We start from the raw sequence: 13,834 nt of genomic DNA on the forward strand, positions 1-13,834 counted from the left end.
GTAATATGAAAGATTATTTTAGAAGTTACTGGATAAAAGCTTTATTAGTATTTAAGGTTATTATATACAGATACAGTTAATTTAATAGTTGAAATTTAATTTGTTAAAAAATATAAAATTGTTTACTTCTATCTAAAAAATTGTATGGAAAATTCAGTCAATGTATTTTTCTTATTGATCATGTGAATGTATATTTTAATTATTATATTGATTTATGGATCCACTACTTAAATCATGGTGTGCCTGCTTTTGATGAATTTAATGAGTATTTAAATTATTTTAAAATTTATTTATTATGCATTTTATGATTTGTTCAATATAATCTTTAATTTATTTTATTATTAAAAATTATCTATTATTTCTCTATATTTGTCAATATTGCTTACTAACTTAGTTGTTTTTTCCTAGATTTCAAACTGACGAGAATAAGTAATCTAGTTTTAATGTATTTTAAGTACTATGAAATAGTTTTCCAAGCTTGCTATTGATAGTATATATTAAATAAAATTGCCTTTGTAAAGTTAATGTCTTCCTTTTTGTAATTTGTATGTTAGTTCAAAAACTAATTAAAATTGATTTTAGCCATTAAAATTATTTATTTTGATCATAAATACTGCATCTTTGAAAGAATTTACAATAGAGACATTTTCCAGATTTAATGAATTTTCGGTAAAATTAAAATGATTTCATAAAAGCAGCTCTAATTTACTACTTTTCAAGTTTGTTTTGTTTTCTGCTCAGATAGCTGAACTGAAAAATCAATAAAAATATATAAAGTACAAAATCTTTGAAAGAGGTACTTAAAAGATTTCAGACACTAATCCTTGAGTCTCTATTATACTGGTAAACCAGTAATCAGTCGATGCTTCCGCAATTGAGTCATAGGACAGAGAGGCACATGTCATATCAATAGTCTAAAAAGGCAAATCAATTAAAGACAGTAAAACACTTCACAACATCTATATAATTTTTATATTATAATTACAATATGTATTTGTATGTCTCGGAATAATGTACTGTCTCTGATGTGTCAGTTAATGTCTTTTTTGACTGTTGATATGAGATGTTGTATTTTCTCTGCTTATAAGTGATCATGTTCTTTTCTGTGTTGAAGTGTTGACTGGTTAGTTCTTACTTACAGTACCACATTATTCAGATAATTAATCTAGGCAACTACCAATGGGCCTCACGGTCCTTAAGAAAAATAAGTTGCTGTAGTTTTAATTTTCTTTAATTCTTAAGGGCATACAATTTCATCTAATAAGTTTATTTGGTACATATTAATTTTTTCTCTAAAATGAAACTCAGTTACACTTAGATACCTAGATAACTGTCCTAACTCGACCTTCCTCAGCATTATTCAGTAATGTTTCAATATATTTTATAAACAAATTCTAAATTAACTTTACTCATTCATATTATTTAAGTTTGCTGCACTTATTACTTGCTGATAGTTTCTATTAAAAAGAATACTCAGGTATTCATTGCCTCATTTGATAGATAATACAATATGTTTGTATTAAACTTTTATTGGTTCATTGTTCAATTTCTTCAATCATTATGACAGTTCATTGTGTTGAGTTTTACAGTGTTTTAATTTTGGAATAAGTGCAACGCTCATTTATATAATTGAGATAAAAAAGTGTTACGTGAAAATCATATTCAGATAAATGTAGAAAACTGATGAGATATCTAAATTATAAGAATGTTAATGTTTTATAAACATGATTTAATATTTTTCAATTCGATTGATGATGGTAATATTTAACAGTTAATATATTTGAAAATAAATCATTGTTATTGCTACATTTTCTTTCTTTTTTTTTTCAGAGTAATGCATAAATTGTATTAGATTACAATCATTATCATTACCCATGAATAGTTTTATTTTAATAAATGGCATAGATTAGTACTAGGTATTAAACTTAAGTGTTGGTATAAAATTTAATTAAATGTTCTCTATCTACTTCCTAAATTTTATTTATTATATAAAACATTTATTGAAGTTAATGGGGTCAGGTTGATGGACTTGACATTAGATATTAACTCTATATATTACTTTATCATGCCTATATTTTTTTAAATGTATTTGACCAGGCAGGAAGTAATAAAAAAAATAAAAATTTGAAGATAAGGGAGGATCCCTGAGCCTGGCCGGTTTGCCCGTGTTTTAGAGACTTTGGAATCTTCCAATTATATCCTAATAATTAATTTATGTCTCTTGTTAAGTTTTTGCTCTTTTATGTCGAAAACCTTATTCATAAAATAAATTTTTAATTAAAACTAAATTGTTATAACAAAATTTATGTTTCCATGAAATACTTATGCTACTTATAAACTCTCTCTCTCTCTCTCTCTCTCTCTCTCTCTCTCTCTCTCTCTCTCCCCCTCTCTCCCTCCCTCCCTCCCTCCCCCTCCCACTTTTTATGATAGCATCTTATGTGGTGAAATTATCAACTTGACAGTCAACTTTGCATCTTCTTTTTTATTTAAAAAAAAAAATTAATTATTGTTTGTTATTCATTAAACCAAACTTCAGCATCCTTATAGTGATTAAAGAATGATTTTTAAATAAAAGGTGTACCTGATTCATAATGTATTCTGAGTCCATGTCTTGTCTGTGGATTTATCAAGCTAGGTATTTTAATTGTTGCATTTAATCTTGTTAATAGATTTTTATTTTTGTAGTGATTGATTATCAAATTTTTGACCTTGTTTTAATGAAATATGAAAGCTTATGATGAATGTTTGTTGTGGATTTTGTGTATTTATGGCACATTAATGTATTTTTATCCTAAAAAAAATTATATCTTAAATTGTATGAAGTGATTTAAATTCCTTCAAGGGACTTAGTAATTTACAACAGAACAATAATATTTCTTTTCAGTTATGTAAGTACACTTTGAGTATGGTTATGTAAGAATAAAGTATAAGATTTAAATCATGTAAAGTTCCTTCAGAAAATCATTTATTAAGATATAATTTCTAATTTAACAAATACTTGGTGGTGATAAACAATACTCATCAGTAATAGTTACTAGAATTAATATTTACGAATTTAGTTATAAATAATAAGTTATTTTTTCTTTTATGTTAAGATAAAAGTATTTATTTATTTTTTTAGTAGTATTAAGTTTTAACCAGAGAAATAAAGACATTTTTGTGAACAAACTGTTACCAACCTTGACTTTGGTTTCTTGTTTATTTTTAAATAAAGAGTTGAATATCTTTTAAAAAAATTGCATTTTCATTAGTATTCCTATTGTACAAATTGTGTACTGTACTTCCTTATCAATTACCAATGACCCTTCATGGGTTTTATTGTATAGGTTCTTTTTTAATACTAATTTTACAGTTATTATTAATATTTGTGTCTAACATACTCCTAAAAAGAATGGCCAGTTGTTTATGTGTTTAAGTCATAGAGTGAAAGTTAAGATTTATTCTGTGAATACACCAACATTTTGTTTTATTTCTATAGCTTTAAAATTAGTATGCATGATTCAGCTTTTTTATGGTTGTTCACAAAAATTGAACAACAAAAAAGTCTTTCAATATATTCCTCCTATCTAAATAGCAGAACTCATTGCTTTATTTTTACAGCAAAAGTATTGTTTTTTTCTTTATCTTTATAATTAATTAAATACTTACCAACTATTTATGCACATCTGATAAATCATTTATATAGATAATAAATATGGATTGCACATTATTGTATCATTAATCTGCCTTAAATTTTATGATAATTGAATAAATTGAATAAATATCATGTTAACAATTATCAGCTTATAGTCATATTAATAATATGGTTAAACTGAATTTAATATATATTAGTTTAAAATATTTTCTAATTCTGAATCACTGTATTCAGAAAGATCTGATAAATCATCAATATCTATTCCTCCTATTTGTGCTTTGGATTTTTGTTTAGAAGAAGGCACAAACATTGCTGGTGGCTTAAATACTTCGGTGTAACCCTTTTTTTTAAAAAGCCAGTTTCCTTCCCAATTATTGGTTTTGAGTGTATGTTCACTCTCACACTTATTTGCTGATTCTGGAAGCATAAAAATAAATAAATGGAAATGCTTGAACAGATAGTTAAAACATTTGAGAAAGTTTCATAACAACACATTATTGATACTGGTTACTCTATTTTGTAATATTTTTTTTAACTTTCCTTATTTATCTTTTTTTCAAATTAAATCTATAGAAAAAAATATTTGAGAAGCAATTACCATATTAATAGTTGAATAAATTATGGACATCAAATTAGAGTTACAAGTGTATTGACTTAGATGTTTAAACATTTTTTTTTTTTGTAGTATATCATTTCATGAGATCTTTGAATATTTCACTATAAGAAAATGAGGTAGTAAGTTATTTACCTTTTGGAAAATCTACTCCATATTCTGGAAATATTATATCTTTTCCACCAAAGTCATAATTATAAGATGTTTCTAGAATGTGGTTGATGTGGTTCTGTTTTATGCATGCTTGCCTATTGATTCCTTGAGCTGATTCTGTGGCATATCCTTTCATCTATAATTAATTATATTTCAACTTAATTTTATTTTACTTCTGTATTTAGAATATTGTTTTACATGTCAAAAATTTTATAAAACTTGGCTATAAAGGTTTCAATGATTTTCAAGATGGTTACAGTGTTTATGAAACAAACTTCTTAGTATAGCTAGATAATTAATATGTTTGTAGCTTTTGTAAACAAATATTGGAACACCTTAAAAAATGATAATTTTGGAACTATGTTACTTTTCGATTATTTTGGTTAAAATATAGGAGTTTAAGTTAAATGAAAAGCGTGAATTACAAATGCAAGCTTTATGTTTCATCTATGGTGCAAACCTGGTAAATGTTCCACCATTTTTTTGCCGATAATATTTAGGGAAATAGCCTTACATTCACCAGGAATATAAGTTTTTAACTGCTTAACATTCGAAACCTGACTTTGTTGAACTCAGTTTTTCTAATGTTAAATTTGAAAAGAGGTTCGGACTCGGAAATGGGGTTTGCAATCATTGGAGTGTTGTAGAGAGTGGTTATACATTTAATACTTGTGTTTAGAACTTTGGACGTCTAGTTTGAGATATTACTTTGTATGATTTAATTTCATCGTGCTTATTAACGATATTAAAGACCAATATCCTGTGATTAACTACTTCAGGTAAACTCATTACGGAACCTAATTATAATTTTTTGTAACTCAATCATAATTTCACTTCCTTTTCGTCCCAATTTGCTTAAAGCTGGAAGTAGGAACACAAATTGAAAGCTGGTTGTAATGCTGTAAGAGCGTATTATTAGGAAGACATTCGATGGTCATGAAGTCATCTATTTCTACCAAGATCAAATAATTAATAATTACCTTATATAAATGAACCTAACGTTTGTAGCGAGAGCAACAATAAGTTCAGCTCCAATCCACCAGAGCGCAGCACCTCGAGCCTCTCCGAAGTTCTCAAATTTATATATTATTTTCTTTTATAAAAACATTATTTGTATGTATTATTACTTTTTATGTATACTACTGAGCACGAAACTACCTCAAGCCGATAAGGTAAGACCGCTTCCCGGTCACAGCCGCATGCAGTAGGCCTATAAATAAGGGCCTTGAGGAAGGCCTAATCGATCATTGATCCACAATTATCCGAGGCCTAGACCTGTCCTGGTGATGTACGCTCTGCTTGAGATAGTTTCAGCTGACAGCCGATCCTGAATTCTAGAGATTTTATTTTATTTTTCGATCACCTGAGGCATGGACTCTCTCCTTCAATCCTCTACCTAATTTCCTCTCGTAGGACCCGGCGGCTAGCTACGTCCTCATTCTTACATACCTCCTCCGTATCTACCAGAATAGCACCCGGTAGAACGAAGGCACCTTCCTGCACGACCTACCACCTGGCGGCTACCCCCCAGGCTTGCATACCTCCCTAATACCTACAAGAATAATAACCGGTAGGACGAGGTTGCCATCCTCTGAGATATAACGGTTGTCACCCGCTAGTCTCATCCTATCTAATCATCTTCCTTGTCAATTACCTTACCTTTACATAAATTGAACACGCATTGTCGATGCCTTCTGGACAAGCAGAATCAGCAAGAAACTAACCACCTCGACACGTTATTTAACTCAGTAAATTACAAATTATTTTATATTTTATCAATAAAACTAATTCACAGAGGTCTCCTGGATGAGCCCAGATAAATTCACTATTAGAATGCCTCTCGACGTTAGGTTTACTAAGAGTAGAGGATATACCTCGATAGATATAAGACATCAGGTTACCTCAAGACCCCTTCGGGGTTCTACCAGGGTGTCTCAACTCTTGGTCAACAAGTTTTTTTTAAATCTTTACTTCAACATCCTTCCACCTTTCTTTCCTTACACCCAAAGGTTTTGAGGTCAGGTTCTCCTCAGGGTTGTACCCGCTATATCATGAGATTGGTGTCCTTTGTAATTTTATCCTTTACAATGTTTGGAGACTGGTTCCCTTGTACGTTGCGGTATGATCAAAAGACTTGTGCCCTTTCGGTTACCCCTCGTTTACCCTATCACACGCAGTATCGAAGCCTTCTGCGAGTTCAAATTAACCATCCTTGTCATAATAACGTTGGCTGAAATATCAATGACGTGATTCCTCTGATAATATCAATGCTATTATAAATTATTATTATTATTATTATAATTGTTATTGTTATTTGTAATCCCTTCTAATCCCCTGAACATAATAAACAATAATTGGGTGTTTGAATATTTTTAGTTATAAATTATTTTTATAATTAAAATCTAACTGTTCAGTCCAAGGCAGTATCATTCGTTTAGTTGTTATATCGCAGGAATGGATATTCATAAGGACTAGAGGGGGGGGGGGCGCCATATGCCACTTTGATATTCACCGAACCCCAAATAAACTATTATAAAATTAGATACGTATATTAGATATTTTTTATTTACATTTAGTATACAAGATCTATAATACAAAAATATTAATCTCAAAATTATTTGTCTGAGCTTTAGGCCTCATTTTTGAAATGTTTTTTCAGATAAAAACATTTTTTTAACGGCTTATCTTGTTTAATTTTTTTCGTACAATTTCACAGGAAAAAAAAGAAATCTGCTTTACTATTATTAAGTCCTATCTTCATGGAAAACGACAACCTTTCTCGAACAGTTTTACTTGCCTGGTTCCCGTCCCGGACACGGCAGAGACAGATATCTTGACTATTCGGGCGAATCCTGAACGGATGTTAACTCAATGCATGTACAAATATTCTTTTATCGTTACTCTTTCTGATTTCGATAAAGGGTTTTGACAAAAAACAAATTTTAAAACATCTTTTGACTGATACAGATTGATTCTTTTCTTCATTTCTTAGCTCTTTGTTTTTTTTTTTTTGGCCAAGGCTCCCATTGGAGTCCTATACTGCTTAGCTCTTTCAATACTTAATGGTAATTACGACAATATCCTTTCGATTTAAATTAAAATAATCCAGCTATTAACTCACTCAGTTGTAATCTATTTATTTTATCTCATACTATACATCGGCCAGTTGACAGTTTATTGCAATGCGTTATTATTTGTGCTTTTTACTCTCCCTATGCTCCTAACAGTCAGCATTATGTGATATCTTACGATTGGGTATGAATTTTCATTTAAAACTTAGAAAGAAATTATAAAATAAGGAATAACTAGCACTTACTTTGAGGACTTTCATGATTTTTGCTGCTGCCAATATTTCTCGATCATTAAAATCTGAACTTTTTTTCTTTTCTCTTTCTGTTCTAGAAAAATAAATGTTATCACATAAATTTAAAGAATAAGTTGCTATTGAGGAATATGATATCTCTTCAATGAATTAGTGTAGAAACATTTTGCACATTAACTCAACAACATGGGCCAAAATTCTTATTTCTATTAATTGTAATATTAATAGTTATAAACTTTTTTGTGAGCCTAAAATATGAAAATGTGCCTCTTGATTTGAATAGGTAAAGGGTCGGGGTGATTCACTTACCTTGGAAACTTTTTCTTAAGGTTTCAGAAAAACTATAAATAAGATTGGTTTTCGTTAATCTACTTACAGTTTATAAAGCTTATCAATCAAGCAATAAAAAAAAAAATCCGCTAAATACATTATTGAATTACTTTAGGATTTTTTTAAAATCAATTAATTTTATTTTGTTTCGTCCTAGGTACGTTCTTATCCCTTACCTTGGACACCAGGGCCTTTTTTTTCTCTCTCTTTTTCGTCCATAATTAGGAAATTAAAGATTTTGCGAAGATAAACATGCTTTGTAAAATTAAAGTAGTCAAAATTCGCATATTACAATTAATTTTTGGTTAATACGCGATACCGCTACAATGCGCTATAAACAGAGTAGGTTAAAATTATCAGTATCACAAAATAAACAAGTATAAACTGTAAATAAATTGAAACGACTAAAGGGCATATAAAATGTAAGAATATATTTAATTTGTATTAATATATGATATTTTGAACACCAAGGTAATAACTAACAGCAACATTAAATTTCCAAGAGGAAATCCCTCATAGTACAGGAGGAGGAGTGTCCAAGGTACAAGGCCAGGGAATCCTACTTGACTGTTTAGTTTCCTTGTAGAGTGTGCTCAAAATTGAGTGAAATCTGTGGAATTGAGTAGGAAAAATGTGGTCATATTTTTTGCATTTAATCAACCATAATATAAATATTTAAAACATTTTATAAGTTTTAAATAAGGCTGATGAAATAAATCTAGACCGTTTTACTAAATACAATCAATCTGTTTAAAACATTATTATTTATTTTATTGATCCCACTGCTGTTATGTCGAAATAATAATAGCTAATCATAATAGATAAAAAATTAAAATCATTAAAAAAATGAGTTAATTATATGTTTTAAAGAGTTCTAAAACTAAAGTTAATCTATTTTTTTTAGGAATTTGCAACTCCCGAATAATGCAGTTGCTTCAAGATTACAGGTAATGAAACAAAAAATAAAATAAAACTTTAGAAACATCAAGAAAATTGTTTTTAATGCAAAAACTAAAGGGTTTCTCACTTTCACGTATTAAAAATCCTGATTTAACATCTTATAACCAGGAAACCAAGTCAGATTCCGCAATGTTGGACACAGGTATAACAAATATCACAGTGGTGTAGCGTTGTTTGGGCGAGGAGGCCGGATAATATCACAGTAAATAATAATATGTTATAAAAATTTGAATCATTTTATCTCATCAATTTTTTATTTATAATCTCAACAAAACAGGATAAATATGATTGTTCTTGCCAAAATGTTCTTCAGAATTATTTTATATTTTAGTCTTTTAAATTGATATACATAAATAAAGGGGTGGGAAAATTTTTCTACGCCCAAACGTACGTGGATATCAGCCCACGCTACGCCCCAAAAGACAGATACTCAACGACACTAATACAAGGGCTAATGCTAGTTTCCATGAACTTGAATTTTCTGTTTTTTTTTTCAAGGTTTCGAAAGTGATAGTTTATTTGAGAATGACTCGTATACGTAATGGAGTGAGCTAGTACAAAGATATTTGAATTGACAATCAATTTAATTCATAATTGATAACAGTATTAAAAAAATGTTTAATGTCGACAACTATTGATTTAACATTTAGGATTTACTTTTTTATTAATTTTTTTTTTCAACTTATTAAAGAACTACTTATAATTTTCTCTTGGACCGTCAACAATGCAAGGAAATTATTATCTACCTATACTCTAGATAGAAGGTTGGAATAGATGAAATGATGTGAATAGGTAAATCTAAAAATAGCTTAGTTGCTGCCTATGTTAGAATAGAATAATGTTTTTGTTAACAAAATTTCATGAAACATTCTTAGTTACAAACATCATTAGGGTTTGAGGTTTTGTCTTAATTGATATAATACACCGCAGCCTATGTGGGCCTACGTTTTATTCACCAGCTGTATGTATTTGTTTTTAAATTATAATATTAATAGTCTATTCATTTTGTTCCTACCAAACAATAAAAGATACATTTATAATATAATTAATAAATTAAATTTATTATTAATTGGATTGGAGTTTGTTACTAAAGGAAATATGTCTATTTTGGTTCAAATATGCAACACAAGGCTTATCTCCTGATAACAACGAAAATGATTATTTTTGAGTTAACATCGCTGGGAAAATTTCATCAAACAATGATGTGAATCTATAACTAGTATTGTGCCATGTCTTCACTTTATAGACTAATCCTGCACTTTTTTAATTGTTTTATATTACTATATTTAAAACTTTAAATGTGTCACCTGCCATTTAACGCTGTTGCAGAAGATAAAAGATATGGAATGTTAACGTTTTTTTGATGAATTGTATTTTTGACGTAATAAATACCATTGGAGATTTATAGGATAAAGGTATATTAGGTATTAATATTAATTTTAATATAAATATATTAAAAGTTCTTGATTTTATCCTACCTTTTTTTATAGCACCGAGGACAAATCCATTCTAATCCACAGCGACTACATAGTTTTTTTCCGCATATCTGACACCTGCCATCTTCGACAGTACTGTTCTCCATAAAGTTAGTACCACAGGTGTGACATAAGACAGATCCATTTTGTGACCTTATGTCTGAATTTATTATACTGCCTCTCAACTCCCTGTAAATGATGATATTATTTAATTATTTAAACATTTGAATGTTTTGAAAAAAGATTTATCCTAAAGATCAATGAGAGCCCAGTGATATTTGGTGCTTGCAATCATTGTGTATACAACTCAATAACAAATTATAGACTACTATCATTGTCGGATTTACACAATTCGATTTTTTCGGTTCTTTTTTAATTTGTATAAACTCTGGGCCTCAGAGTTTGTATAAATTGGTAGGGGAGGCCTCAGTTTTTCAGCCCCCTTTGCAGCATGGAGAACCCCGAAGCCAGGACATGGCTGCCCCTACCACCAGAGCAGATTCGGTGACTCTGGCCAGTATCTGAACGAGAAAGACCTTTTTTATGGTTACCAGACGGAAAACCCGTGGTTTTCACTATTTTCGCCCAATGTCATTGCGGCTCAACCTGAAAGAGGTAAGTATCACTATGACAGAACGTCTTCAACAGATAATCCATATGTTATTTCCATGGTAACTACCCGCAAAATCTATCTTTGTATACTAGGACATTAATTTGACCATTAACACATTAATTTCGCCTGTTCCTGCAGGGATTAAATTTGGTTATTGAAATGTAAGTTTATTAACCCCTACTGCTAAATTTTTCAATTTTATCCCCATTTCCCTCACTAATTTTAAAGAACTTATCAGCTCAAAATTAATGATTCCCGCAGTAAAACACGGGCTTCTGACGTTGTCAACTATGAAATTAATCATACTAGCGTTTTGTTGAACGCAAGGGTGGTGGACACAAATAAAATGTTTTTACTGTTTTATTTGTTACGATTAAAAATTGATTTGATTGACTTTTTGATTTTATGTTTAACAAATCACTTCACTGAGTTCTGGATTCAAACATCTCCAACTGGTCTTCTGTTCTTTTGTAGATGATTTGAACTTTTCGTCTTTCGACTACATCTTTGCTTTTCACAGTCGGAATTATAGTATTCACAAGATTTAACAGTATTCGTTGGATCACTAAATTACCTTTTCTTTCTTGGCTTCTTCTTCTTAGTGCCAGTATATTTCTTACTTTTTCCTAAATTATCTGCTTCGCAATTCACTTTCTTACATTTTCCTTCTCAATTATCTGTATTTTCCTTTTCTCTAGAATTATCTGTACATATCAATGATCCTTCAAGTCTGCTAAGATACCTCTTTATCTGCAGATTTTCTTCCGTTTCAAATCTCAAATTGTTTCGGTCTCCTGCATCAGCTTGTTCTTCCAGTTCTCTTTCATCTTTAAATAAATTTTCATTATTCTGTGCTATAGCCTTTTCTTTTTTTCTTTTATTTCCATCAATGGTTCACCGTTTTCATCTTCAGATTATGAATCACAATTCAACTAACTTTTAAATGCTCTTTGAGTAACTTCATGTTCTTCAACATAACTTAGTGGTTCAGAAGCAGATATTTTATTGTTTTCTTTTATTTGTTTTTTGGTTTCAGGTACTTTTGTAGCATAAGCTTTCGCATTTGATTCAGTCTTTAAAGTCACTACGTAAAATCCCTCAGAAGATCTTTTTCCAAATATCACAGTATCATTCTTTACAATTTTTACTTTGTCTTTAGAAAAAATCACGTATCCACCGTTCTGTGTTATTTTATTCACAGACAACAAATTTCTACTGAGATCTGAGATGTACACCACGTCTTTCAGTTGACACATGTCACTTTTTACACAACCAACCATTTTATTCATTGCATGAACTTTTGCTTTTAATGAAATACATAAATCCCAACTTAAAATAAAGTATTTTCCTCAAGCTATACTTTGTTGCCAATACGTTTAATTCCAGGGATATTTAGGGTCCTGGCACCGACTTACTAATAACGTTGTGTAGGGAAAAGTGTTAAAGTGAGATGTAAAAATTCATTTTTATTCTATACACGTTGCTATACTGCAAACTGTGAATATATGGATTGTACCGGCTTGCAACGGTTTTATAACAGTAGTCGGTAGGTTTCCATCAAGTTTGGTGTGTTGTATACAAAGTATGATATAAAAATTCATTTTTTATTGTATACGTGTTGCTCTGTGGCAAATGGTGAATATATCGATTGTAGTTGAGCCGTTATGTTCTTTGAATATTTGTCAGTCGGGAGTAGCCATCGAGCGTATTTATTTAAACGTAACAAATAAAAGATTAAGAACAGTAAAAACATTGTATTTATGTCCACCACCCTCGCGTTCAACTGGTTATGGGCCCAGGCAGTTGGCGAAATTAAAATTTGTGAGTCAGTAAGAATAGTCTGGTAGTGTTTGTTACAGTCCAAATACTTCCTAAAGTAAAAACATTTAAGTGCAACCAGTTATATAAAATGGATCTCAACAGCTTTAATGAAATAGATCAGACTGAGCCACTGAAAAAACCCGAGAACTTACAAATGTAGAAATTCAAGGTAACCATCTTCTTTAAAGCCTACGGGTTGTTTGAGATTATTTCTAAAGATTTTGAGTCTCCCTGAAACCAGAAAAATAAAGAATATAAGGTGTATGTACTAAATAACGATAAATCCCAAAACTTAATTGTAACAACATTAACTTCAAGAGCACTACAGGGTCATCGCTTGGTAAGTAAAAATCTCCAAGGTTACATTTTCCAAAGCTTATGATTCAGATTCATAAGTAGATTGCCATAAACCTTTATACTGCGAAATGAATTATAACAATTAGCGCTGTATAACATATTAAGCCCTTTCTCTCTGCCTACCTCCTAAATTTGATACAGGTATCAATGATTATGTAAGAATTTAGAGTTAGTTGAAGATTCATCCTTCGAGTATAAAACTTTTTGTATCATGTGGAATGTGTCATGCCGAATTTGTGTCTGAGGGTTGAAGGAGCAATAACTGCTAGTTATCCTACAAAAAGGTGTTATCGATAGTACTCGTTTTTGTGTGTTCTTTACAGTTGAACAGTAATAGTTTTAATTGGAAGGAGGTACAATGAATCCCTGATTCTCCACTCAAGTTGAGTGTTTGCGGCTTTAGCGCACTTGCTCAGCCTCCACTGGCTCATTACCAGTGATGCGGCGAGAGGGATGCACTGGGATCTCTTGAGCTCTGCTCTACCCCTCACACGTGGGGGATAGAGTGGGCTCAGGGATCCTCAGGTCGATTGTGTAAATATTGTATATATTA

The 13,834-nt window shown here is 30.4% G+C and overlaps 1 protein-coding gene across 2 annotated transcripts in view; it reads right to left on the reverse strand.

Moving 5' to 3' along the window:
* Positions 1-1,213: 1,213 nt before the first annotated feature.
* The window catches only part of LOC106688544 (uncharacterized), a 25,211-nt gene continuing 12,590 nt past the window's right edge, over positions 1,214-13,834 (reverse strand). Inside the window, exons 2-6 of one of the 2 annotated variants that reach the window (XM_067044981.1) lie at positions 13,077-13,155; positions 10,494-10,679; positions 7,720-7,801; positions 4,386-4,539; positions 1,214-4,054 (exon numbers count right to left, since the gene is read on the reverse strand). In XM_067044981.1, coding sequence (XP_066901082.1) covers positions 3,831-4,054; positions 4,386-4,539; positions 7,720-7,801; positions 10,494-10,679; positions 13,077-13,155 — 725 coding nt within the window. In that variant the 3' untranslated portion in view covers positions 1,214-3,830. The remainder of the gene's footprint in view (positions 4,055-4,385; positions 4,540-7,719; positions 7,802-10,493; positions 10,680-13,076; positions 13,156-13,834) is intronic. The other variant, XM_014433049.2, reaches the window with a different exon arrangement.

This window comes from Halyomorpha halys, unplaced genomic scaffold, assembly GCF_000696795.3.
Source record: "Halyomorpha halys isolate HHAL.00 unplaced genomic scaffold, Hhal_1.1 Scaffold1151.1, whole genome shotgun sequence".
NCBI classification, from domain to species: domain Eukaryota; kingdom Metazoa; phylum Arthropoda; class Insecta; order Hemiptera; family Pentatomidae; genus Halyomorpha; species Halyomorpha halys.